Source organism: Melanerpes formicivorus, unplaced genomic scaffold (genome assembly GCF_026170545.1).
Source record: "Melanerpes formicivorus ecotype bairdi unplaced genomic scaffold, bMelFor1.0.p_v2 SCAF_23, whole genome shotgun sequence".
Taxonomy (NCBI): Eukaryota; Metazoa; Chordata; class Aves; order Piciformes; family Picidae; genus Melanerpes; species Melanerpes formicivorus.
In genome coordinates this window covers 5,971,328-5,997,752 of record NW_027142375.1, presented here as the reverse complement: position 1 = coordinate 5,997,752, position 26,425 = coordinate 5,971,328, and the positions used below count along the sequence as shown (strand labels likewise).

The window sequence follows — 26,425 nt, the reverse complement described above, 5'->3', positions numbered from 1 at the left end:
GAGGGGGAGCTCTTTGCCTAAGGAAAAAAAAAAAAAATATGGAGGGAAGGAAAGGAAAAAAAAAAAAAAAAAGAAAAAAAAAAAGGAGCAAAGTTGTATGTGGCCCCCAAGCCAGGCAGCTTCGCTATGTGCGAGCAGACCACATCTTCCCTTCAAGATTGTTTAACTTGTCCTATTGACACAATAAGCTAAGCAAACAAAAGAAAACCTCAGCTCACATAACTTTTTCTGGAAGGAGTCAAAGAAAATCAGGTAGTTCATGCTTTTAATGTGTTCCTGGTCCAGTTTTGTGACTCCAGCATTTTGCAGGGCAATACACATGCAGCTTTGCCTAAATTTTTTTCACCACCCCTCATGAGCTCAAATGAATTTTTCAGCTAACTGCATATCCTATTTACTGTTTCACCTGCAATTCATTGAACAGAATGGGAGGATATTTCTTTTTAAAGATGATCTTTAGTGTCAGGAACAAACTCTAATACTCTATACTGTATACTCTATACTCTATACTCTGTACTCTAATTTGGACTGCAGAAGTAGGCCAGTTGAATTTAAACCCATCAGAAACATTGTACAGTGGTGGACATCGCAACAAAGCCAGCATTACATTACAAAAGAGGAGGATTATACAATATTTCACATAGAAGTCACTAAACTAGTAGCAGGACATACATAAATGATCCCTCTCACTAAGAACTGGAATAAAACCCATAAAGCTTTGAAAAAGAGAGTGCATTAGCCACACACAACGTGCCCAAGTCTGCAACCACCATCACAACTGGTAGCTCCACAGCCCTCGTACTCAACGTAAACTGAGACTGATATTTACTCGAGATGGATTCACGACTCTTAAACAGACCCCATGAAAGAAACACATAGAGAAGTTCTTCTGCAACAATGAAACCGAAATTAATGGGGAATGAAGCAGATACTGAAAAAAACAGAGCAAGACTTCTTGGGGCTGTTGTAAAAAGTTATCGACTGCTTTGTGTCAAAAGCAGAAAGATGGCTTTAGAAGTTACAGTCCTGAGCAAATAGAAACTACAAAAGCAATAAATCACAATCATAAGTCAACTTAAATGCCTTAACGCTAGCTATGGCTATTGGCTTCAAAACTGTGTTTCTATGAACATCTTTATTAGTATTAATGGTCAAGTTAATGCTAAAACTACTGTTTAACAATTAACTTCATGTATGTAGTGGGGAAACTAATTAATTCTTAAGAAAAGTAACTTCTTGACGTGTAAATACCTTCCACAGGGTGTGCTTTGGGAGGGCAGATGGGGGAGTCTGCCTAACTTTATGCTGTCTGGGATCACAGCTGTAAATTATTCTCTTCCACCGATTTTGAATAAAACTTACTTTGGTTTAGTATCGTGATTACAAGTTTTCGAATACAGATGCAAATGATCTTGGGAATCACAGAAGCTAGATTTCCCCCACCACACCATATATTGCTTTGTTCCTGTTCCTGGATATTCAACATTGTGTTTTATTACCTCCATGATTTGGAGACCTGAAACACGATTTCTAGCAGAAAAATGTGGAATTTATCAGCAGGTCTGCTACTGATTTTCCTGGATTTTATACATGTGTCTTCGAGCTGAAATTCCAGGATCAGTAACAACAAACAGATCTGAATTCATAACGTGCCTTCATTAAGAGAGACCCTTTGTGCCATCTCTGGCACTAATAGCCACTCTTAGAATTAATGCTATTAAAAGTTACCTTCAGTATAACCAGATATAGAATTTTTGCTGTCTTTCAAGCTTACTTTTATGCCAGTTGCTAAGAGGTAAACCTATCACTCCCATGTGGAGAAGAAATGGGAAATCACTGTACGATATAAGTATTTATTTCCTCTTTCCTAGCTTCCTCAAAAGATCTGAAATCTGCTGGGACACAGAACAGTTCACCTACATCTGTGCAACTGATTAAGATAAAGCTTGGTTTTGATAATTTCCAAACAGATACAAGAACAGAGGCTGTGCCCTTGTGGGAGAAGTTCTGCTCAGAGTCAGCTGAGGTTTCCAGTATTAGGTCTGTTTAGGAATCCCAAATATCTCCGCACGCAGTGGTGTGGGTGCATGCCGCCGGAGGAAGGCTCACTCGTACCGTATTTTCGCTTTTAATTTCCTAACACAAGCATGAATAGACATTTGCAGCCCCTTTTTGTAGTTAAGATTTAAGCAGCTCATTAAGCCAACACAAAGAGCCCTTGTAGTCCAGTAATTTATGGCCGCTTTTAAAAGGTAGTAAAATACACTAATTGTACATCAGCGTCCAAAAATAAGCAGGTAAATCTAGTAGGAATTTAAGACAATTCTCTGTAATCCTTCCCTCTCGATGGCCAGCATAAGAAAACGGTCACTATGAAAAGCACTGCATTTCTGTTGCCAAAGAACCAAGAGCATGAAGGAACTCCAACAACTCTGACCCACCAAACACAGACCTCCGCCCAGTGGAAAGCAAACCAGGACAGACAAATACCCGAAACTTATTCGCGAATCATTCTGGTGCATGCACTCGGACAAAAATCAGGTTTTGCAGCATCCCCACACGCACTCCATGTTTGCAGGACTGGCTGGGGGACTCTTAAATGAAGAGGCAAACAAACAAGCCCGATAAGCCATTCAACACCGACATGGCTCCAAGCCGCTCTCCCTCGCCTGACTCCTTTGGTTTGGGAAGGAGCTAAGAATGGACAAAGAAATTCTCAACCTCTCTCGCTCTTCAGATGACTTTGCATCCTTCCTGTCCCCAATGCCTTTATAGAGATGGCGATCACTTAGGTCCCATACACTCTTTGTCTGCCCAGACACGCGCATTCACTACCCACGGAAGATGAATAGAGCCACTTCAGCGGGGGGAAAAAAAAAATCCAGCTAGGTTAAATATTTATCACAACAACAAAAATCCCATTTCAGAAGTCTTGTTCTGCATGCAGGTACTAGACAAATGGCTTTCCTACAGCTGCGATCGGCGCAAAAGCAGCTTCCCGGATCTTACCTCCTCCAGCAGCGCAGAGTTGGGCTGAGTGCTCCCAGCTTCCACCGCCCCAGCCCAGCGGCTTTTTTTCGGGGCTCCCTGTAAACAAGCAACAAACAGTGCCTTACCGGGGAGTGAAGGGGGAGGTATTTTGCTTCTTCATAGGCAACACATGGTTTGCCGGGTGCGCTGGGAGAGCCCCTGAGCGGGGCGGGAGGGGATGGAGCGGGAGCGGACTCCCGGCGCAGATCGTGGGCTCCCACTCGGGTAAAGAGCACGGGGAGCTGAGAAATAAGTGTGTGGTTGGGTCGGTGTTTTTTTTCTTGCTTTCTTTTTTCCCCCCCTCCTCTCTTAGACAGCTATGCCTTCTGTCTCCAAGTGTTTGGAAATATTGTCATTCCAAACTCTTGTTACATGAATGTCTGCTTTATTTTCCTCTGGGAAACCTTTGTTTAGGATCATTTAATCAAGAACAGGCATTAAACACAAGTCGTGGTGTTCATCTCTGCTGAATAAAACGCGGATAGGGTTCCAGTTTAAAAGCAGGGAGTATTGTGGTTGGGCTTTTATTCAAACGGTTAGCCGGGACCCGATCCTGCCACCACGAGCGCAATAAGAGACTAACAACTGACCTCACTAATGTGAGATCGGGCCCAAAGCCTTTTTTTTTCTTTCTTTCTTTTAACCCTTTTAAAACACAAATGAACAAGCAAACAAAAAAATCCAATCAACCTCTACACTGTAGCCCGTTGAAGGGGGGGGGGGGGGGGGGGGGGGGCGGAATGGACGACTTCTATTCCCCTAAAATAAACAATATTACACAATCCGAAAAGACAATAGATTACTCGCATGCCACTTACTGAATCACGTTTACTATAGGCATTTGTCAGATATAATAATGTAACCCCCGTATTCATTCTTGCTAATAAAAGCCTTCTAACGCATCTTAAATTTGTCAGTAAATGTAAATGCTAATAATTAAATAACACAGTTCTTGCATAAGGGTGTCATCTGAGCCTTGGAAATATTAAGTCTGTCTTGGGAGAACTTTTCTAGCAGAGACTTTGCTTTGGTAATTTAGTAGTTCTATAATTACGCTAATAATTTTAAATTTGGTGTTGAACTCCATTCTACATAAAATCGTGCAATAATAGCCCACTAAGCTGTTTACTGCCGTCTCATAAATTTGAGAGCGCTGACTGGCAAACACGAAAGAAATGTAAGTTCAATCTGCAGTCTCAGAGCTGCTGCCTGGAGTTATTTTTTAACTCTACCTTTCCTTCCATTCTGCTTCAGCACAGAGGGAAACCCTTGGCATTTTAGGCTCAAGTCGTATCTTAGCCGTTTTGATCCCTAATCAATAGTCATGTTACAAACGGCAATAACAATTGATCAAGCGTGTGGTGACTGGACTGCCCCACTCGTGTTAAATATGGAGCGTGTATCTGAAAACGGTGCCAGCTACTTTTAGTTATTTATTTTGGAGCTATTAAGTCACGTCACCATATTTTACACTGACACAGTCCTTTAAACTATGCTGCTTCTTGAAAGAGTTGCTAAGTAGCAGTAAAGCACTTTACAAACGCTATGACTTTTTATTGTTATTATTATTATTATTATTATTTGTTGTTACCCCAAACTCTAATATTCATTGCGGCACTTTAAGTTCGTACATAAATCGTTCAGACTAATGAGTCATGGAGAAATTCGCCCATGACTTTTCCTTTACAATGCTCACTGCCTTTCCAGCGCTTTTTTGGCCCTGCTTTAGGAGCTGGTGATTTATTAACGCCACGAAAATTGAACAAAGCAGGTCCTCCTGCACTGTGGCACCCAGCCTTCCACAGCGTGAATTAGAACATTATCAACTGTGTTTGCCTCGGTAACACTTAATCACCAAAAGCAGTAATGTGACCACAAGGCAGCTAAAACAAAGATTTAATATTTCTAAATATTAAACTTGTTAAGGAAACGCTCATCAGACAAAGCAAGCACAAACAATTAAAGTCATCAAGCTAGAAATACACACTACCTACTTACCAACACAGACCCTACTGCTTGCTTAAGGAGTTTAGAATCTTTCAAGATAAGTCAGGTGGGCTTTTTTTTTTTTTTTAAAGGGAAAAAAAAAATAAAAGGAAAATAAAACCAAACTCCAGTAATAAGGAGTTGAGTTTCACTTCTGAGAGAATCACTCCTAGTGAGGACTGACGGCCACAGATCCATTCCTGACTATCTGCATTAATTATTTAATGAGTCACGTGACTCTAAAGATTAAAATTTCAATATCTCCCCAGAACAGACGCAACACCTTTATCTGCGAGAACAGGGATCCTCGTGCTTGTGTCGCCTAATCTTTGCTGGCTTTGACAGCTCCTCAGTTTCTGCAGAGAGCGTTTGGGCATTAATTATATTACTTGCTCTTTACAGCGAGATGGGGCAGCTTACACCCACCACTCATCCCCCCCAAAGTAGACAGTTGAATCCAGATCCCCATTGTCTGCAGCTCTGGGCGCTTCTGGCAAGGGAACAGGGGAGCATCAGGGGCGGCATCCTCCGGGCTGCCCTCCAAGGGTCAGTACTGCTTGCCTGCGGGCCCGGGCGGAGCTAGGAGGGCTGCCCGGAGCCGGGGGGAGGCGGCCACAGAGCTTCCTCTGCCCACGCGGGAAGCCCCTGCCCCACCGGGACCCGCTTGGGCCCCCGCGAGATGGAAGGGACGGCCCCAGGGCGACCCCCGGGGGTCCTACCCTGCACGTCGCGTCCCGGTCAGGCCGTGAGGCTCCCGTCACAGACAGAGCCTCCGCCTCTCTGGGGCCGCGGCGTGCGGGGGCCCCCGGGACCGTGGAGGTGTGGGTACGGACCTCATCGCGGGGCGGGGAGGGGAATTGGAGAAGAACTGGAGGGGCTGGAGTTTCACGGCAAGCCTGTCATGATCTCTGCCTGTGTGAGGGCTCCCCCCATCCCTTCCTAGTTTACAAACACTGGGTGAGAAGGCCACGGGATGGCAAGAGCCCTCAAGGGGGAAAAAAAAAAAAAAAAAGAGTCCCAGCACTGGGTCATCTTCCAACGCAGGGTGGCTTTGGCTATTAAATACCACAAGACGCTTGTCACAGCTCAATTCCTCGTGTAATGAAACACCAGGTATAGCAAAAGCTTACAGGGGGGTTCTTGGAAAAGGGGCATCTTTCTTGGTGGGTGGAGGGGCGGTGGTGGATAGCGGGGTTAACGCCTTGGCGTTCCCTGCGGCCAGCAAATTGACTCTGAGGTGATTTAGCCTTTCTTTGAAATATTGACAAACTTCCACATCCAGCGTTTTGGGCCGCGCTCGCCTTTGTGGCCGGAGCAGATAAATTCGTGTGTGAGAGACACCAGGAGAGGGAGAGAGAGGGAAGGGGAGAAAGAAACATTTAGGTCCAAGTGCCGGATTAAAAAGAATACTGTCTTTAAAGGTCAAGGGTTTGAAGGGTCAGTCTGCTCCTCTAAAAAAAACAATTAATGGGATAGAAAATTTGTCCTCTCGGTGAACTCCCGGTTGCCTTAGCAAAGGGAGCACAATGCGAGAATTTAAACTGGACGGTGTAATTTTTGAAGTTATTGTAAAGACTGGCGGTATTGGACGGGGAGCAGAAGGCTCCCAACCCGGGAGCAGCATCCCGCTCCCAGCACAGGCAGAAGGGGAAGGGGGGGGTGGGGGTGGGGGGAAAGAAAATTTACCTTAAATGACGATAATCTGCCATGGGGTATTTTGCAGTCCGCCGTTCAATCTCCAGCGAGAGAATGTACATTTTTTTAGCAGACAGCCAAGATGTTGTGTCTTTACACATGATCACCTTTCTTTTCTTTTTATTTTAATGTTTTTTTTTTCCAACCAGGAAAATCCTTTGCGTCTTCACAGACTTTTCCAAGAGAATGCCTTTCAGAACCGCTGTTGAATTACAAAGAAGTATTTATTGTAAGAAGTGATTAATGATTCTCCCTAAAATTGCTATTTGCAGCGTGATTTCATTTCTCTTTACAATGGGAGAAAACCAGGTTTATACACATAGGCTGCACATAAAGAAACCTTGCATCGCCAGTTAATATGTTTCAGCTGGAATTTTGCTCGGTTGTACTAATTTTGGACCTAAACGTATTGCGGGCTTCTCAAGCAATAAACCGAAGAGTTGCACCCTTGTGGAGAGTAGATGCCTCACTTCTAGCTGTATTTTTTCTCCCTCTGTAGGGAGGCTGCTGGTAATTCAGGATTTAGCAAGCAGGAATATGTGAGTGGAAGGCGGTTTTTTTAAGCCTGCTGCTTGACCAGGCTTGGACACAGCAGCGTTTGCTGAGGGCATTTACGGCCGCCGCCTCCCTGATGCTGAACGTACTCTGCATTTTTCTCCAGTACAATCCATGTTCCATGGGCAAGCAGGGGTGCTGGCAACCAGACAGTTGGGGCCTGGTACTACCTCACTCAGGGGCTGACGATGCTCCCGATCGTGACAGCCTCACTCTCGAAAAGAGAAGCACTGACTCCAAAAATCACTGCTGCATGTATTTGGCCTTAAGGCTATCCCTGGAATATTTACTGGCACTCGGACTTCTTTCGAAGGCTTCCCCTACCCTGCCCGGTGCCACTCTTTCGTGTAGAAGCCCTGAACAAGGCTCCCAGTTAGCAACTCCGTTTTGCCTGAGCTTCTTATCTGCCTCGAAGCAGTGAGATTCGCAGCCTTGAGCTGGAACCACTTGAACCCCATTTTGCTATAGTCTTTTCGACAATCTGGGTCAAATAAACCTCTTGACACGTACCCAAATTCGTATTTCTGCAGAAGCTTTCTCAACGCATTTCGAAACAGTCTTAAAGAGAAAAACAGAAAGAGAAACAGAAACAGAAAAGGGAGCTTGAAGAAACTTTAAGTTACCGCCCATGTATTCCCTTTCAGAAGTGCTAGCCAATTGAGAAATCATAATATGGCGAAAATGAGTAAATAAATCACAAGTGCCTAAAGATTTAAAGTGTTATCACGCAAAGCATGTGTGACTTCTCCTCCAGCAAAACCCGTCATGGGAGCTTATTGGTTCCTAGTAGAAGCACAGTTTCTCTGTAACGTATCTGAAAACAGTCTTGCAGACATCGATGGAGAGCTGGACTGATTCTGCCATAAATCCGCTGAAGCGAATGCCATTCACCTATACAATGAAGCAAGACCTTTCCTCGTCCTACAGTGGTGGGGTTTTGTTGGTTGTTTTGTTGGTGGCGGTGTTGGTGGTTTTGTTTTTTTCTTCCCCAGTCAGGCAATTAGGAATCAGGATCTTTTTCAAGATACTTAAAGCAATCATTACCTTACTGACAAAACGAATCCAAGTTAAAACAATACGTTAAACCATTGTTTTCCATTCCTGGTGCAAACACCAGACAGAGCACAAGGTGGATGAAACAGCACTAAGTGGACTTGTGTTTCAAACATTTAATTCTTTTGTACAGAATAACCTTTATTACCAACAGTTGGCACTGTTATACATTACACCAAAAATCCACAAATTGTACATGGTCCCAAACGATTTAGACGGTGCCAAATATGAAGACAGCAACAGCCTTTATAGCAATATTTCTTTACATAAATGCAATAGGGAACATGGAGAAAAACTAATAGAACACAGCTACCGCAGGGTCTACACTTAAAACCAGTTAAGTTACCTTTGATACATAAAATGTTTTCCTTTAGACGGCGTAAAGGGGGACATTTTTCATGTCTTTAACCTCCCCTGGACGTGAACGTTCTCTCTCCCGTGTTGGTGTGTGTGCATACGTGCATGTGCACCCTCACACACACACACGGGAATCCACAAACACAACACGCAACAGCGCTGTTCAAGTCAATGCCTTACACAAGCGTCTTACGAGGTCTTTGTTTCAACCGTCCTTTATTTTTAAAGTGTTCTAATAAAAATAATAATAATAATAATAATAAAAAAAAAAAAGAAGTCCGTCTTAGGTACAGAGAATTCGTCCATAACAACATCCAGCTCTCTCTTACATCGAGGGCAAGAAAGCGTTTCCATAAATAGAAAAAAAATGATGGGTATGACACCATTATCTATATACAATGTAGACAATCGTCCGGCTTTTGGTTTAAACATGTGCCCGTTCTTGGGCACGTCTCGTCTTCGTCTTCTGCTCCTGTTTTGTTTTACACAGTTGTTTGGTCCAAACGGCCAGCCTCCACCACGGGGCAGCTGGAAAACCCCAATAGATAGGTAAATATATATATATATATATAAACAAAGAAACAAACAACAAACCCGTATTTATAGAGCGGCCGCGTTGGGTGTAGCCCCATCGAGAGGATGGGGGTGGCCCTGTGTCTGTGCTTTGGACTGCTGGCTCAATGTGGACTGGTTTGAGGAGCGCATCTTTGTGTTAGGCAGTTTATGGTCTTTCTTCCACTTCATGCGCCTGTTCTGGAACCAGATCTTGACCTGGCGCTCGGAGAGGCAGAGGGTGTGTGCGATCTCGATGCGTCGCCTTCTGGTCAGGTAGCGGTTGAAGTGGAACTCTTTCTCCAGCTCCAGGACCTGCTGTCTGGTGTAGGCAGTGCGAGACCTCTTGGGCTCCCCTCCGTTGTAATTGGGATTGACTGAACGTGCACACACAGGCACACAAACACACGCGGAGGGGAAAGAAAGGGAGGGAGTGGGGGGGAAGCGATGGAACATAATCATTATATAATAACTTGACACCAGGTTCACATAAGATACTTAGACGGCAAGAAAAATTGTTTAACAGCCTATCGAAAGTGGGGACAATCGAGGAGCAATAAAAAATGGTGATGGGCATTTGGGTTAGAAGAAAAGCTTCAAAGACACATGGCCCAGAGCCACTGCAGGGCAATTAAATTTATGGGGGCTATAATTACTGCCCTAACAGTTTGGCGTCTCGTAAATCTTTTGATAAAGGACCCCGGATACAAAAGGTTTCTCACTTTTTCTCTTTTTAATTTTTTTCCCTTTAAAAAAAATAAATATTTATTTATTAGGAAACGTGGAGCAAGAAGGAGGGGGGGAAAAAAAAAAACAACCGACACATGCAAAGACACATCCCGGCCCCGGGAGCACCCTCCCCACTTCCGTCCTCTGCAGGCACATCCCCACCTCCCCCTGGCAAGGGCAACTCACCCGTGCTCACATGGATCTTCTTCATCCAGGGGTAGACCACCGGCTCCTTCCCCTTCATCCCGGGCAGGGTCTTGTCAGGCAGCAGCGGGCAGCCGGGCCCGGTGCCGGCCCCGGCGGCGGGGGCCGCTTCGCAGCGGCGCTGCAGGGCATGGCCTGGTAGCAGGGGCTGGGGCGGGCCGGGGTGGCCCTTGGCGGGCGGCGGCGGCGAGGCGCCCGGGGGCGGCTGCTCGGGGCCCGGGGCGGCGCTGCCGGCGCTGCTGTAGCTGTAGGGCGCCTGGGGGTAGGAGGGTGCCTGCGCCTGGTAAAGCGTCTCGGGAGGAGGTCCCGGCGGCCCCGGGGGCGCCGCGGGAGCCTGGTAGCCCGGTTCCCGGCGCGGCCGCGGGAAGTACTCGGGCAGCGCCGGGCCCGGGTGCGCGGCGTGCAGGTGCGGCGGCGGCGGCGGGGCGTGCGGGTGCGGGTGCGGGTGGTGCGGGTGGTAGCTGGCGGAGCTGCCGGTGCTGCCGCTGTGCTGCGTGTACTCCTCGCAGGGAGGGAATTTGGGCTCGATGTAGTTGGAGTTTATCAAAAACGAACTCATGGTCATTAATTTGTGAAGTGCAAAAATACTAATTTTTCTCGCGTTGTCGTTTTTCTGGGCTCGGCGAGGCCCCTCCCCTTCCCCCCCTCCCTCTCCTCCCTCCCTCTCCCCCTCCCGCTGCTGTCAAGTGCTCGCCGCTGCCAAAGTTTGGGCCTCTAGCTTCCCCCTCCCCGCCGCACTCCCCTCCCTTCCTCTCTTCCCACCCCTGGAGCGCCTACAACACACACAACACACACCCGCACCCCCCCGCGCCCCCCGCCACCCCGCCACCACCTGACCGCCAGCGCCAATTACCGCGCGGGGCCGCGGACCCCGGATCAGGAAATGGAAGGCGGGCGAGCGGCCGCGGGGCAGCTCCGCGCCCGATGACCCACCGTGGGGCGCGCTCCTAGGGACAACTGCCGCCGCGCCTCCTGCCCGAGACGCGGCTTCTCGACCACGGCGTGCCCTGTCTGGAGATGCCGGACGCCCACGTCCGCTCCTCACCAGCATCCCCGGCTCCCTCGAGCCGCGTCCGGCGGTCGCGGTGTCAAGCGAGATAAAAGTGATCCAGCTCTGACAGTCTTTCTCCCCCCGCCCCCACCTCCAGCACTTTTTGTTCCTACGTTCCTCCGCTGAGCGCGGGGGAGGGGGTGAAGCGGAAAGCGGGGCGAGGAAGCGGAGCGCAGCCTGGCTGCGTGATCCAGAGGGAGGCAGGCATTGCACAAGGCGTTGCACAATCCTGTTAAACAAGTCCATCTCCAAGTGCCTGGAGCCGGGGCTGCTCGCAGGCAGAGGGCGGCGGCAGCTTCTGGGCACAGGCCACCGGCAGCCCTCGGGGTCTGGCCCCCAGCGCCCCGCCGCTGCGGACCGCGGCCGGCAGCTCTGGGCTTAGCCCTTGGCACGTTTGAAACCGTCCTGACCGGAGGAATAGATGAAAAGTTAGTATGGAGGTGGTGGGGAGGCCGAGGAGGGTCCTCGAGTGGCGCGCGGGATGCGATAGCTCTAGCGAGCCTGAGAATAACGGGGAGGAGCGGAGACAGGGAACCGGGGAAAGGCGGACACAGCCGCATCAAATACTTCCTATCGACGTTCGCAGGACTCGCTGCGAGCATCCTTCCCCTGTGGGGAACGGTTTCCAAACTACGAATTTAAGTCCGTGGTATTGGTGTGCCTCGCCTTGGGCTTATTTCTTAATGTTTCTGTTCCATGATAAATTATTAGAGTCTTCGCAGAAGTCACTGGCAAACCCTGGCGTAGGAGGGAGAGGGCACTCGGGCACTTCTGTCTTGCTAAAGCTGGGACTGTTAACGATAATTTGCAGCTCAGAGGGAAAAGAGGCAACCGCCCTGACCTTAGGTAATTGAAATTTGATGGCTAAACTAATTACACTCTTATTCTAAGGGTGGAAAAACAAAACAAAACAAAACAAAAAAAAAGCCAACAAACCCAACCACACAAAACCAAACAACAATACACCCCAAAAAATCAAAACAACCCACAAAACAAAACAGAAAAACCCCACCCACTTAAGTGGATGTCAGATAATCTGATACACTCTGAGTTAGAAGCGAACTTTTGGGATGATTTCCACCCCCCACCCCCACCCCCTTTTCAGGAAAGCATATAAACATATAGAAATGTTTACCGCACCCTCCGAGAGTATAATTGCTGAGTGGGTAATCTCATCTGCTGGTATAGGAAAACACATCTAATATATCAAGCGTAAATAAGATATATTTTAGAACTTGCCCTCCTAAAGATGTTACATTAACAGTTGCCCTGGTTTAAATTCAGATTATTGTCTTTTGCAGTTTTATAGATAATGGATACATGCAATAAAATTCTATTTGAATATATATTCTATCTAACAAGACACACATAGTATCGATTTATATTTTACCCACACACACAAGCACGCACATTGCAGGCGGCTTGTAATATGTTAGAACATTTCCAGCACTTGGGTATACTGGAGTACTTATCTAAACAATCACTCATTTCCTCCTCCTATCGAATGTCTAATTTGTAAAGAGAGTTAAAACACATTTACTTACTCATTTCCAACATCACCTCTATGGAACTCTTTAACTGGGGTAATAGATAAGTTTCTCTATTTACTTTGCATGTAGAGGAAATGCGGTTACACACACAGACAGCCGCAACTGTTCAACAGCACACATTTGACAGGAAAGGAGAGACTATTTTATTTATGTTTAAAAAAAAAAAAAAAGACTCAATTTAAAATAAAAAGGAAAATAACTGCAATCTATATTGTAAAAGAATAAATCTCCCATCTACATAACTGTAACAAATAAAAGATTGCCAAAGCCCACCACAAGCAGAAAGCAGTTTCCCGGCGTGAAGAAACACATGCATACAGACAGACACATACGTACAAATACCTGCCGGCCAGCACCAGATGAATTACACTGGGTTCTCGTAAATATTATCCTCGGCATAAGTCCTGAGACACTATGGACAGAGCACTACAGCAGGGTGCCCTGCTCCCAAACCTCGGTAAAACACAACGAAAAGTGGTGTTCCCTGTTTGAGTGCTCAGCGCTATATTGGGCTAGCTGATCGTGCTCTGGTTTGTATTATTTGTGATTAGATCTCAAAGTATACTTGTCTCACTACGCCTCGCTCTACCGTGGGACTCTGGCACTTGGTTACAGCGAGAAGGATGCAATTTTTATACGACTGTAAATCTGCAAGGTGACCTGAGCTGCTCAGCTGAAGTCTGTTTTTTTGGTGTGGTTCTATTAGTCTGCGAAGATGTGCTGAGGCAGGACCTCCAAAAGGCCTGTTCCATGTCTTTGTGGTTTTGTTATCATAAACAAGAACTCAGCCAAGACCACCAAGTGTTATCTTGCACACGGCCATTTCGACATTTTACTGCAAGATTTATGACTGTAATAAACAATCTCCGAAACCTTTTTTCCCCTCGATACTTCCCTTCAACCAACTTGTAGCATCATCCTAAGATCTCAAAGAAAAGGAGAGGAAAAAATAGGCCAGATACCTTTCTTCTTTTTTTTTTTTTTTTCCCCCTTTCCCCACCCCCCACCCCCACCCCCCGACCTTTTTTTCTTTTTTTTAACCCCCAAAAGGACCAAAGGCTCGATTTCACTGGAGGAGACTTTAATCAGCTAATAAAGGAGCAAAAGTTTCCTGGCCCAGGCTAGCCTAGGAGGAGGAGATGGGGACCCCACCGGTATTAAGTTGAGAGGGAGAGAGTCAATTTTCATGCACCAAGAAGAGGCAAACTCATACATACCCAAAGAGGGGAGGAAAGAGAGATTTCCCCTTTTTTCTTGTGAAATAAGCAAGCACTCCTGATAACCCTCCACACGCGCAGCTAAAACGTAATTATTCCGAAAGGACAAAAAAAAAATCAAGTCAATCTTTCTCGGTGCCCGTGCATCCTCCACCGGGAGCGGTAGGAAGAAGAATCGCACTAGCAGCCTGGTTTGAATTTGATTTAAACCATTTTGAATATGTTTAGCCCCAGCTTTCTCTCTTGAATGCGAGGCTGTCCCAAGTTTCAAAGTGACCGAAAAGTGACACCGTGTGCATTTTGTTTCTTATTAATCTTACACATTGACAGTCTTTGTTAAATAACAAGGCGTGCCCTTCACCAGGCGACATTTTCATATTTGTTAGACGCGGTGACCTGAAGTTCACCTCGGCCTTGGACTTAGTTTTTCTAAAAGGTCCATAACAGTGTCTTTTAGATAGCAGGGTGCTTTGCCCAGGTCACTACTTCTGAGGGAAAATTAAGAAAAAATCGCGGGAAAATGTAAACGTTATGGAATGTATGGACTGTATTCCATCCTTTGTTCCTGGGAATGACAGAGCCTCGAGGCTGCTCCTGCCTCCGCGGGCGGGAGCGCGCTTTTCCAGCGCTCGCTGCCGGGGCACGGCTCGGGGTTTCGCCCCAAGTTCAGCTTTCAGCAAAAGTGGGGATTTCTCCGGCACCGGGCCTCCTCTCAACAACGGGATGATTGGCAGGATTTTCTCCCTCTGTCCTGGAGCGGTTAAATAAACAGATGTAAAATGTGCCCGGTTTTATAAATGAATGGTCTTTCGAGCAGACCATCCACACCAGAGAGCAGTGTGCTGGATGCAGAGAGTGTAAGGACAGAATGAGTTCGTCTTAGATTATTAACTGTTCTCTAGGTTATGACCTTTTTATTTCTCTTCTTTCTAAGGAATTCTTTAAACAAGAATTTGGAATGGTCAATATTTATTGAAGTAAAAATTTCAACCTTCTTGAAAACGTTTTCACTGCTGTTATTTATTTATTATTCTAAATTAGACTGAAAATATGGGATCCGAGACACTAATTGTTTTGGTGAGAAGGCAAATGAATTTCAGGCACCTAGTCTTGAGTAAGCCAGTTACAGAAACAGCTTTCGTTCTGGGTATATGAAAGGCGCATTGTTATTCTTGGAAACAATCTACCTCCTATTCTCCTACCACGCTGGCTACGTTTTTAAGCTTCATATCAGGCTCAACTCTTACATCAAATAAATAGTCTGGGTGTGAAAGGTTATGCACTATCTCCAGCGAGGGCAGGCTCCCCAAACGTGCAATGCCAGGTCTTGCTACAAGTGAGCGATAGGAGCAGCTTTGAACAACCCCGACACACCGAATAAACGCTTGCATCACAGGCTTCATCAGGTACTTTAAGCAAAATCTCCAATAATCGCTTTGGCTAACCTTACATCTACCGTCTCGCATATCTGTTCTCAAGAAATAGCACTCGCTTGCTACGATCCAGCTGTGTCTTTGGCAAATAATTCACACGTACCAGCTACACAGAGGCCAGTGTAGCCTCCTGCCTTGGGGAGTGGAATGGCAGCAGTGCATAGATGGGAGTGAGGTGTGCTCTTTCATGGACTTCCTCGTAGCCTTGTCCCCTCCTCCACACATTTTACATCGGCTTATGAATATTTGAGACTATCCTTTCCCCCTTCCATTGACCTCTCATCCTCATAATTTCAGGCTGAATCCCATTTGCAGTTATGACCCCCAGAATTAAATGCCCTGAGCAGTATTGGCCAGTTCTCCCTAAACGCCTGACCCAGGAGCTAAAAATTCGGCGTGGACACAGCACTGGGAACAAAAAATCCCAGCGATGTGGGAAGAACTGTCTGCTGAGGGGGGAGGAGGGGTGAAAATTTCCACTAAACTTTTTCTTGTGGACAGTCGGTTTGGTGGAGGGAGGGAAACAACTCTCCCTGCTCCCCATTTCGCTGGGAACACTGCTGCCTCGGGTAATTCCAGCAGGCTGTGAGATCTTTCCAAATCACGGAGCGGTGAAAGGCGCCAGCTTCTCCGCAACATTTTCCATCGGTAGCAAAACACGTCCCTGCCACTCCGCATTTTAAAGGAGCTCCTTCTGACCAAACATATAACCCATATTATCTCCAGCATGTCCTGTTTAAGCACAGTTTACCGGTCACTACAAAAATGAGAGTAAAAACAAAGACGCGACTAGGATCGATACACGCGTTAATAGCTTCACTACTATCTTATCTTCCTGCCATTTTGCAAAGTGAGGAGGCTTAACACTAAACCTCTTAAAGCAGGTTATTATATCGTAAACAGGGATGAAGCATTTTGCTACCTGACTCTCGGAGGAGGCAGCATCCGCGGCTACTGTGGGGGTAACACTCCTGTTTACCTGCCGCGGCTGAACCCGAGATATTCAGACGCAAATGTGGTCGATAATTCAAGATGAAATACAACGTGTATTACTCTTGAAAAGAGGAATTTTCTATCCTTTCCTCGGTAATTGAGGTCATTCAGCCAGCAGGGTTCACCTGGAGTCCATACTGTGATACACACGTAACTCAAAGCTATTTTATCTTTTGTGCTGATAGTCAAGATCTCGGCTATAACATTGACATCAAACTCTGTCTAGGCGAATGACTAAGAGTGGTGCAAAACGTAAACTTTTGACCCTCAACTTTTTGACCTGCAGTTGTAACGCCCTTAACCACAAAGATATACAAAAGCTATGCAGCTTCTTTTAGGAGTAAGAGACTCGCACTGTTTGTTTCAATAGTTCTGCCGTTTTCCCCAGCTATTTCTAAGGCTTTTTTTTTCCCCCTTTATTTTGTTTTCATTGAGAAATCGGATCCTTTTGCATTTTTAATTATTGCCTTGATTTTTTCCCCTTTCTTTCTTTTATTTTTTTTATTTCTTTAATCTCGCAGCATTGTAAAGTGCTGTTAGATCAGTTCGCACAGCCTTTCAGCAGCGTTGGAGGAAAGCCTGTTACTCAAAGGCGCTATATGGTTACAAATGCAGGTGAAATGTTGGGTAAGTTCTGGGCGTGAGGCTGGAAGGAATGTAGCAATGAGCGTTGGGGGGAAAGCTGCAGCTCTCTGTTGCGAGGGTCTTAGTCATTTCTCCTTGATTTAAGCATAAAGAAAGAACTCTAATTGTTTGCGAAGCCTTGCCTAGGCAAACGAGTTGACTGTGAACTTGGTCTAAAGCGAGCTCTGCTGGTGATTCCTAGGGTGTGCAGATTTATCTTTTCTGCATTTACTTAACCTGGCAGTGAACTGCACGGGCTGCCATTTGTTATCCAGAGACAGACTTCACCTCAAGCAAGGACTGTTCCACAAAATTGCAATAATTACCCAATAACCTTCATAGCAAATATTATTATTGAAAAGACATTTTTTTGGGGAGGGGATATAGGAAGGATTCCTTATGTGTGCTATAAAACGAAATCCTTGCAAATTTTACACGCTCTTTGTGTTGGGTTTGATATTGTTGGTGCGTGTAGCTACTGGAACATGTGACTACGATGGTCCATGAGTATTTGCCTTCCAGAGACACATTAGTGAGGTGCTTTAATTTGAAAGGGATAATATTTTCAAAGATGACCAGGCGGCGGTGGGAGCTGTGTTTTTGCGCTCTAGCTAGCAACTCTAGCAACAAAATCAGGGAGATTTTAAGGGCAGATGAGAGAAAGAGATGAGAAAGCAAAGGTATTTCTTAACTTGTTCAGAAGATTTACTTATGTCTGCGATTAATGCGTTAAATATGTATTGGCGAGGAGGGAAAAGGAATTGCTCCAGTTTGAAATCAGAACCTCCTGATCCGCCCCTCCTGATCTGTTCCATTCAATTTCCCATGCAGCAGATTGTAAACCCCTCTATTGTCACCCTTCCACAAATACACACTTTGTAAATGTAAGGGAATGGCAGAATAATAATTTCCCCTTAATGTTCTGCAATTAGGGGTTTTGGAGGGTTTAGACAAGACGGCGGAATTGTAATTTACGGTTGACTTTCCACTGGATTGTTATACTTCTGGTTTAGAGAAAGTTATGCCTTGCAAAGTGACTAGTTACACGCATTAAGAGAGTTGCCTAATCTTTAATTGGCCTTACGCTTAGACATGACACACTACACTCAAGTATTTCTTTCAAAGGATTAGGTAAACTGTATTTCAAACTGCAGAATGCCACTTGCCGTGCCTCAAGTAAAACAAACTCGCATGCATTAATCCCCCTAATACAGCAGGGGGAAAAAAAAAAAAGATCGCAGATACGACCTCTCTCCTGAATTCCCAGCGATTATCATCTATGACAATTTCCCTCGGAAAACAATTAGGACCTGGAAATATTATGGTAGAGTTCGGCAGTCCCGGGTTGTTTGAATTTCAAATTTCAAAGCGGATTAGAAAATTATAATGCGTTTCCGGATTTAAATGCCTTCAACTGTCCTACTCAGGACAGGACAGGACAGGGCAGGGCCAGAAATATGGAGAAGCTGTCATTTCTAGCTAGCGTTTTTTTGGTCGTTGTTAGAAAGTTTCTTGAAGTACAGGCAGGTTTGTGTGCTTGTGGATTTGGGGATGTTTTTCTTTCCCGTAGTTCTTGAATCTCTGTATACTGCTTTAGGTGGAAAACGCTCCAGAAGCCTCATTTTAAAATGTGGAAATAAGCGGTAGCAAATCTTTTCCCTCTAGACAATGAAAAATTACAGTTCATGACGATATCCAGGTATGTGTCTGTGTATTCAGCAGATAACTCAAATAATGCAGTGTTGTTGAATGCTGAGTAATATCAAACTCTTTGTGTCTGGTACCATTCCGCTTTTCAAGCAAAGGGTTTTCCTTGGGAAAGGACCCTTATATAAATGAAGCCCAAACTTTCAAAGGCTTTTCATGCCTTTGCCTCAGCCTATAAAATTTTATGGCACAGAGTATAATACACACACCTATCATATATAACTTTCTGCTGTTCCAATTGACAAAAATGTGACAGCTAGTGGACTCTAAAATCCCCAGCTGTTTATTATGGAAATTATTTTCAAATGTGTGTATGAATATGCACTTTTAACACCTTTCCTCCTTCTTTTTTTGTATTTTTAATTAATGTGAAATAAATGCATATGTGCTTGCTTAGTGTTCCTAGGAAGGGTACACAGACACAAAGGCTTCAGACTCCATTTATCTTATGCAGCAGGCTGACTCTAAATATTAAATATTTGTAAAACTCTGAGATCTTTGAACTGGGTCAACCTTATGTACTAACGTTTCTTTAACACTGAAGGCAAGTAAATATGAAATAGGAATCAGGCAGCAATGCACAGACCTTGCAGAGGTACACAACAACCTCACCCTCCTGTAAGCCTCTGCCTTTTTCTCCTTTTGGCTTGCAGCAGCAGATATAGCCTAAACTGCAGGATTCAGGGACAGCACTAGCACAATAAAATAAAGCTCATCTCCCATTTCACATCCAACCACTGTATTCTTTTGCAAACCTGATTTGTTGACACATGAAGGAAAACAATACAATCTGCTGAAGCCCTGCTGTTCCAAACCTGCGCAGAGTAAGAGATACTCACACCTGATTTGGACAAAAATATCTATCTAGATTATAGAGATGTTTAGGTATATTTTGCATGCAATTCTCATATCTCTTCTCTAGCCTGTGACTAGATCTTGGTCTACACTCCCCTGAGATCCATCGCCTAAGTTACAGCTCTGAGGATAAGGATCAGGCCTTAATGCAACCTAGAGAAAGTCAGAGCTCCTTTCACCCTTTCATTCAAGTCCTGGAAATTCAAAGACTAAAGTTAAATCCGGCCATAAAGTTTATTGCTGAGTAATCACACTCTAGTGAGAACAGTCCACTTAAAGAAAAAGAATGTTGAAGTAAACACGCAGCTGGGGCCTACCCCACAATGGCAGCCAGCAATATAAGGCAGAGAAAGAGAGCAGAGCTAGGGGGATATTTACAATCTTCAATAAACCAAGCTAGTATTTCATAATTTGCAGCACTCTAACGACCTGTAGTCTCTTGTATTAATGCTACAAGTTACAGTCAATTGGTTCGCTTAAAAAAAAAGAGAAAGAAAGAAAAAAAAAGTCACAAGAACATATAGATGTATACACACATGCACACCCTTTGTATACATAAACATACCACTATTAGACACACTTATGCATGTGTACAGCTTTCCACGGGCGCATTGATTGATTTTTACATGCATGCACACACGTACGTCACTGAAATACCTTTATCTTTCTGTAATTACATATAGGAACCGAAAGAAGTTACAGCAGCGTTATCAATGCGCATACCCAAAGCACGCCACATGCACTCACAGATGGACAATACACATAGCTGAACTTTATCAACAGCCCAATGCAGAAAATAGGAATCTTCAGCCTTTCAGTGCAGTTTGTACCATTTTAATACTGGCGCTGATGTGCAACATATTTCACCAACCCAAAGATTATTGCCATATCAGCACACCTCCAACTCGATATCATGCCTGCAGAAGACACTGCCCAGATAGTATCTACCCCTCTCTATTTTGTTTCCCCCCTTTTTTAAATCTCCTGCAGTAACTACTCTGCTAAACAAAACCTCTCCAAACTTGGAGAGTCTATTGGAGCAAAGGAAGTAATTATTTTCTGCGGTAGTCAAAGTGATTAAAGCTAGGCCCCAAAATTCATCTCTGCCAAAGTCGCTTATTGTGGTTTACTTTGATTTGATCGTTAAAATAGAGAGCTATCTGCTGCGAGTGAAGGGATTGGGGGGGATTTGCAGCGTAACCTGGATCATGTGTGGTTGATCCTGCTTCTCGGGCTCGGTGAGGCCGTCCTGAAAAGCCCCAGGCGGAGAGGAAGGGAAAAAGAAAGAGAAGAAAGAGAAAGAGAAAGGGAAAGGGAAAGAGAAAGAGAAAGAGAAAGAGAAAGAGAAAGAGAAAGAGAGAATGAAAGAGAGAGAGGCGAGAGGCAGCAAGAGCGAGCGGGAGCCTCGGCTTTCCCACTGTACAAATAAACTTTAAGGAACTTGTGCACGAAACTTACCTTTGACTTGCAAGGAGTCATTTTTCATACAATATTGAGAACTTGTGGTTTGGATACTTCTGTCCCTAAACCTGACAATTTGAATGGCCAGGAGGCACACGTAGCCTGCAAAAGAGTCAAATGAAGTCCAGCGTCAGTGAGATTATATGTTATGTGGTATATAATGTTGGATGTCAACTCCCCAAAACCATAAAACTTACTTTAATGGCACCACGTGACTTTTTATAGCCAGTGAGCCTATCTGTCTGTGCTATGGATGATTTTACGATCTAATTCATAGACAAAACCCTATTCATTTGGCACCCAAATGTCATATAGCCGGAACTGAGGCTTATAAAGTTTACTGTTTTATAACTTTTAAGGGAAGGCATCAATGTAACCAGTCAGTAAATGTGCAAATCTCTAGTTGCTCTTAGAAGCTCAGAAGAGTTAACCATTCAAGCTCTGATGGGGTAAGTAACATTACGTTTATAGAAAACTAGTTGTAGCAAAGAGAACCAAAAATCTGTAAAGGGTGAAAAGTGGGAATGTGGCTAGCGAGATTTACTAAAAGACGCAGAGGGCTCGGACGTGGCTGTCCTGCAAATATACTTAATGAAACCACAGGAGAAATTCTAGAGCGATGCAAACACCTCTTGGAGTTAGCCGAGTGTTTTAACAAAGCACATGTTTTGTTTTGGTTTATTTTGGGGTTTTTTTTTCCAACCATCAGCAAACAACTAACAGTTGATTCACCCACAAAGGGTGTTAATTGTGGTTCCTGCGAGGCAGCTTTTCACCTAGCGATAAACCACTAAGGAGGAACTTATGGTCAAACTTCCAATTAAAAATACTGGTAGTGAACCATCGCAGCATCTACCACTTGCAACGTGCAGCAGGAGCCAGGTAAAATATTATTAAACACATTCTGCACGGTTGGTTTTTATTTTTTGTTATTGTTTTTTGGTTTGGTTTGGTTTGGTTTGGTTTGGTTTTTTTTTTTTTTTGCCCAAAGGCAAATCAGGAAGCACAACTTCTTGCTTTGCACAAACCAGATCACGAATACTTTACAATAGAAAGTTTATTTTTTTTTTTTCTCGTTGATTTCCAGTCAGTTTAAAAAAAAAAAAAAAAAAAAAAGATTAAAAAAAAAAAAATGATCACAGTTTGCTCAAACAGCCAGACTTTGACTATATTTGTAACTTTGTTCACAAAAAACATACATCACAGAAGCTGCGCTTAATAAGAGCCACTTCTAAGAGTTCGTGCAAAGAGTCATATACAAAGGCACAGCAAGGACATACTGCTTGGAATCACAGTTTTCGTCACAGATCCACTATTCACTACACGTAGGACAAGTTCAGTTGATTTCATCATTTCACTTCTACAACAGCATTAATTACACAGGAATTATATAGGTAGTTTGAATAAAAATATTTTTAACAGCTTGGAGCTATACAGACATTAACACTTGACCACACATGCACAGTTAAGCAGGTTGAGTGCAACACATAACATTTGTACTAAACCGGGGGAGGGTTTCTTTCTCTCTCTCTCTCCTTTTTTTTTAACCTTTTTTTTTTTTTTTTGTTATTTTTCCTTAGTTTTGTTTTGTTTTAACAGTTACTTCAAGTAACACAGCTCGCTTCATATAAATAAGTTAAAACATCTATTATTTTTTCAAGACAAAGCCATTCAAGACAAAGAAATGTACGATAAAAGCAGATCTACTTATACACGCGAGAGAATGGTAATAAACAGGCTCATGATTAAAAGATGAATAAGGGCGACAAGAACAGGGTTTCTTCACAGAAGTAACACAAGGAAGTTTTAGAAAGTCAACTTAGTACTGACATGAGACGCAGGGTCAGCTAATACTGCTCAGTACTTTTAATTGATCAAACGCTTAGGGACGGAATGCCCCTCCTGCAGCTGCCATGCTCATACTTTTCAGCTTATTATCCTTTTTCCATTTCATTCTCCTGTTTTGGAACCAGATCTTTATTTGTCTCTCTGAGAGGCAAAGAGCATGTGCTATTTCAATCCTTCTTCTGCGGGTCAGGTATCTATTGAAGTGAAATTCCTTTTCCAGCTCCAGGGTCTGATAGCGGGTGTAAGCAGTCCGAGCCCTTTTCCCTTCTGGTCCCCCTATGTTGTCTGGAAGAGAAAAGTACATTATTTAGACTCTCAGCAGCCACTTGGTGCCCTCGTGTCTTACTGCAGCTACCAGCGACCAAGACCGTTATTCTCAGTCCTGCCTGGTTTTGTTTCTGATTTGGATAAGCGCTCAACAAGTTTCCCCTTCCAGCCCCTTTTAGGAAAGGCTTGGGAGAGGAGAATTTGGTGGTCTCGGTAAGTTTTCACTTGGATTTGGCGTTCGATTTTTTTAAAATTGAATTTTATTTTATTTTTCTGAAGGCTAATCCTCCCACCACCACCCTCCCCCGCCTTCCTCAGATAAGCTGTTTTGGAGGATGCCTCAGCTGCTGGCTGGGTTTTCAGTGCTGGGAGAGCAAAGCCGAAGCGTGCAGCCGTTTCCCACGGCAGAGCTGGGGAAAGCTCTGGGAAGCAGCGACCCTCCGTCTGCTCCCCCAGCACAGAGAGCTGGGCAGGTACCCGGGGCTAAAAGTTGCTCCGCTTTCCCGCGTCCCTCAAGCCCTTTCGCCGGAGTTTGGGGCGACTCTCCTCCCCTCCCCCACGGCTTCTCAGCAGTGCAAACTGCCCTCCTCGCCCTCTCCTATTCTCTTTTTAATATGGCTCGGCAAAATAAATGGGGTCAGCCGCGCCGTTCCCACTGGAGGATCCCCCTTCCAGGAGAGAGCCGGGAGCAGCCTCTGCTGCCGATTCCCCTTCGGGAAGCCTCTTTCTGCTCTCCTGCTGCCCGTCTGGAACTGGGCCGGCTGCCCTTTTTTTTTTTTTTTTTTTTCTCCCTCCTCTCTTTTTCTTTTCCTTTTTTAAAATATTTTTTTCTTTTTTTTTCCCCTTGTTTTTTTTCCCGGGGGTTGCCCTTTTTTTTTTTTTTTTTAATCTGTTTTGGGGGAGCACTCTCCCACAGAAGGCACAGTGCTTCCCCGCGAGCAGAGTTGTGCTGTGCACGGAAGCTGCCTGCTCTCACGCCCTCTTCTCCCCCTCTGCCCGACCTTGGTCGGCGCAACCACCCGGTTTACATTAAGTCCTCCTTTTCCTCCAGAGAAATAAAGAAAGAACAGGGTATTTGCTTTACCATGACTTATGTGCAGTTTTCGCATCCAGGGGTAGATCTGGGGCTGTGAAGGCTGGGCTGTGCTTTGGTCGGTCGGGGCACTTGCCTGCTCGCTGCTTGCTGGAGTGTCTTCCTCAGTCCCAGACGAGGTGCCAACCCCGTCTCTGCTGATGTGCGTGTTGCTGCTGGAATTGGACGAAGTGCTGGTGGAGTTGGCGAGGGAGTTTTTCACTCCGTGGTGACTCTCGCTGACAGGCGAACCGGCCACGGCGGTGCAGGGCAGAGGGTCAGGGGGAGGCGAGTGGGAAGACGTCGCGGGCTGGTTGTACCTGGGCTCTGTCGAAGCAGAGGTGGTGTTGGCCGGGTAACTGCGGGGTCTCTCATTGGCACCAAAGTGGGTGGAAGCAGAGCGCCCGACGCTGAGATCCATGCCATTGTAGCCGTATCCGTACCTGCCGGAGTGCATGCTGGCGGAGTCCCTGTATTGCTCGCTCACCGAGCTGTGATCTCCATAATTATGTAACTGGTAGTCCGGGCCATTTGGATAGCGACCGCAAAATGAGTTTACAAAATAAGAGCTCATTTGTTTTTTGATATGTGTGCTTGATTTGTGGCTCTTGGTCGTTTTGTGCGTCTATAGCACCCTTGCACAATTTATGATGAATTATGGAAATGACTGGGACATGTACTTGGTTCCCTCCTACGTAGGCACCCAAATATGGGGTACGGCTTCACATCACGTGCTTTTGTTGTCCAGTCGTAAATCCTGCCTGATGACCTCTAGAGGTAAACTCGTGCACTGGTGGGGGAGCTGGGAGGGCGCGGGCGGCCCGGGGCGCGCCGCCGCTGCGCGCCGCCGCCGCCACCGCCCGCCCGTCCGCCGGCCTCCAGCGCCACCCGCTGGCGGCGCGGGGGATGGCGGCGGCTCGGCGGGGTCGACCCGGGGTGACGGCCCCCGACGGCGGCGCGGAGCGGCGCGGAGGAGCGCGGAGCTGAGTTGGGCGCGCCTCCACCACGCCCGCATCCGCCAGCGGCACGGAGCCGCCGGGGAAGCGGCGGGACCGGCGGGGCGTGCTCCCGCACCACGGCCGCTGGAGAGCTTCGCATGCAGGAAGTGTTCTGCTTTGTGCCTGTTTTGTCCTCTCAGCGAGGCTTATTTACACCAGTTCACAAATCCTGTAAGATCCATCCTCGGGCGCTGGCAGCGACTGTGTCCTTTTCATATATAGATATACATGTAGAGAGAGGGAGTTTTTTTTCCTCTCCCTTTTTCTCGTGCCGGAGATTTCGAGAAGCACCCGGGTCCTGCCGATGTGAAATGGCAGGTACCTATGAAAGATAAATACCGTGCAGCGTTTTTCCAACTAAGGGGTCAAATTCCAGGCGGCTTTATGGCCGCCGTTATTTTTCTGCCTCTCGGGATAAAATAATAATAATAAATCAAAACAAACAAAGAAACACAAACTCTAAATGCGGCAGTAGCCATTTTGCGTTAGTATCTTCCATACTTGGCTTTTAAAATACTTAAGAGGGGTAGTCCAAAATGCGCTGCTTTCCAAAGAGAAGAGCCTCGATGCCTATACCAGTGTATTTACACACAGCTTCACACACACACACTAATGCACACACAATATAATATAGAGAGATATAATGTATATATTAATCAATATTTTTGCTGCGCTTCTTTTGCTTAAACAGAACTCGAAGTGGAAGCATTTTATGGCAGCTACTTTTCCTTAGAGTATCTATTTTTGTTCTAGTGCTCAGAAACACGAATGTGAGTTAAGATACCACAAAAGCAGCGAAGAAGATCCCCGAGTTAATGTGACAGACACTCTTCATTTACCGAAGCAATAATAATAATAATTTTAAAAAATTAAATAAATAGAGATCGACCCAAGCCCACAAGCCCCAAGAAATGTAGTTCATAATTCAAAGCCCCTTCAGTGTAGAGCTGAGCTCATTGAAATCTCCGTGGAAGCTCAACAGAACCACAGAAATTCACTCTCCCCAAAACCTCTTCCCTCGCTTCCCTGGAAGTTTAAGGTGGAGTTTCTGTTTTAATGCTAGTGGTGCAGAATAGGCAGTTTAGCGGCATTTAAAAATTCTCCCTGCAGTTCATCTTCGTTTTAACTGTAAGTTTACGCCCATGGCTTTAGACAGTAATTATTTTCTTTAATATTTTTTTCTTTTCC

The 26,425-nt window shown here is 45.4% G+C and overlaps 3 protein-coding genes across 4 annotated transcripts in view; all 3 read right to left on the bottom strand.

The window, feature by feature from the left end:
• The window catches only part of HOXA3 (homeobox A3), a 47,176-nt gene that overhangs the window by 13,733 nt on the left and 7,018 nt on the right, over positions 1-26,425 (bottom strand). The window contains exons 2-4 of one of the 2 annotated variants that reach the window (XM_068152389.1): positions 21,050-21,154; positions 6,703-6,913; positions 3,010-3,087 (exon numbers count right to left, since the gene is read on the bottom strand). The gene's annotated coding sequence lies outside the window, so the exon portion shown is untranslated. Of the gene's footprint in view, positions 1-3,009; positions 3,088-5,028; positions 5,201-6,702; positions 6,914-21,049; positions 21,155-26,425 lie in introns of those variants that run through there. The other variant, XM_068152390.1, reaches the window with a different exon arrangement.
• HOXA4 (homeobox A4) lies at positions 8,866-10,801 on the bottom strand. Its single transcript, XM_068152397.1, has 2 exons — positions 10,144-10,801; positions 8,866-9,605 (listed from the first exon to the last, which is right to left on the bottom strand). The coding sequence occupies exons 1-2, from the start codon at positions 10,724-10,726 to the stop codon at positions 9,277-9,279; spliced, it is 912 nt and encodes a 303-aa protein (XP_068008498.1). The 5' UTR covers positions 10,727-10,801; the 3' UTR covers positions 8,866-9,276.
• On the bottom strand, positions 22,000-25,023 carry HOXA5 (homeobox A5). Its single transcript, XM_068152400.1, has 2 exons — positions 24,252-25,023; positions 22,000-23,185 (listed from the first exon to the last, which is right to left on the bottom strand). Exons 1-2 carry the CDS (start codon positions 24,811-24,813, stop codon positions 22,935-22,937), a joined length of 813 nt encoding a protein of 270 aa, XP_068008501.1. The 5' UTR covers positions 24,814-25,023; the 3' UTR covers positions 22,000-22,934.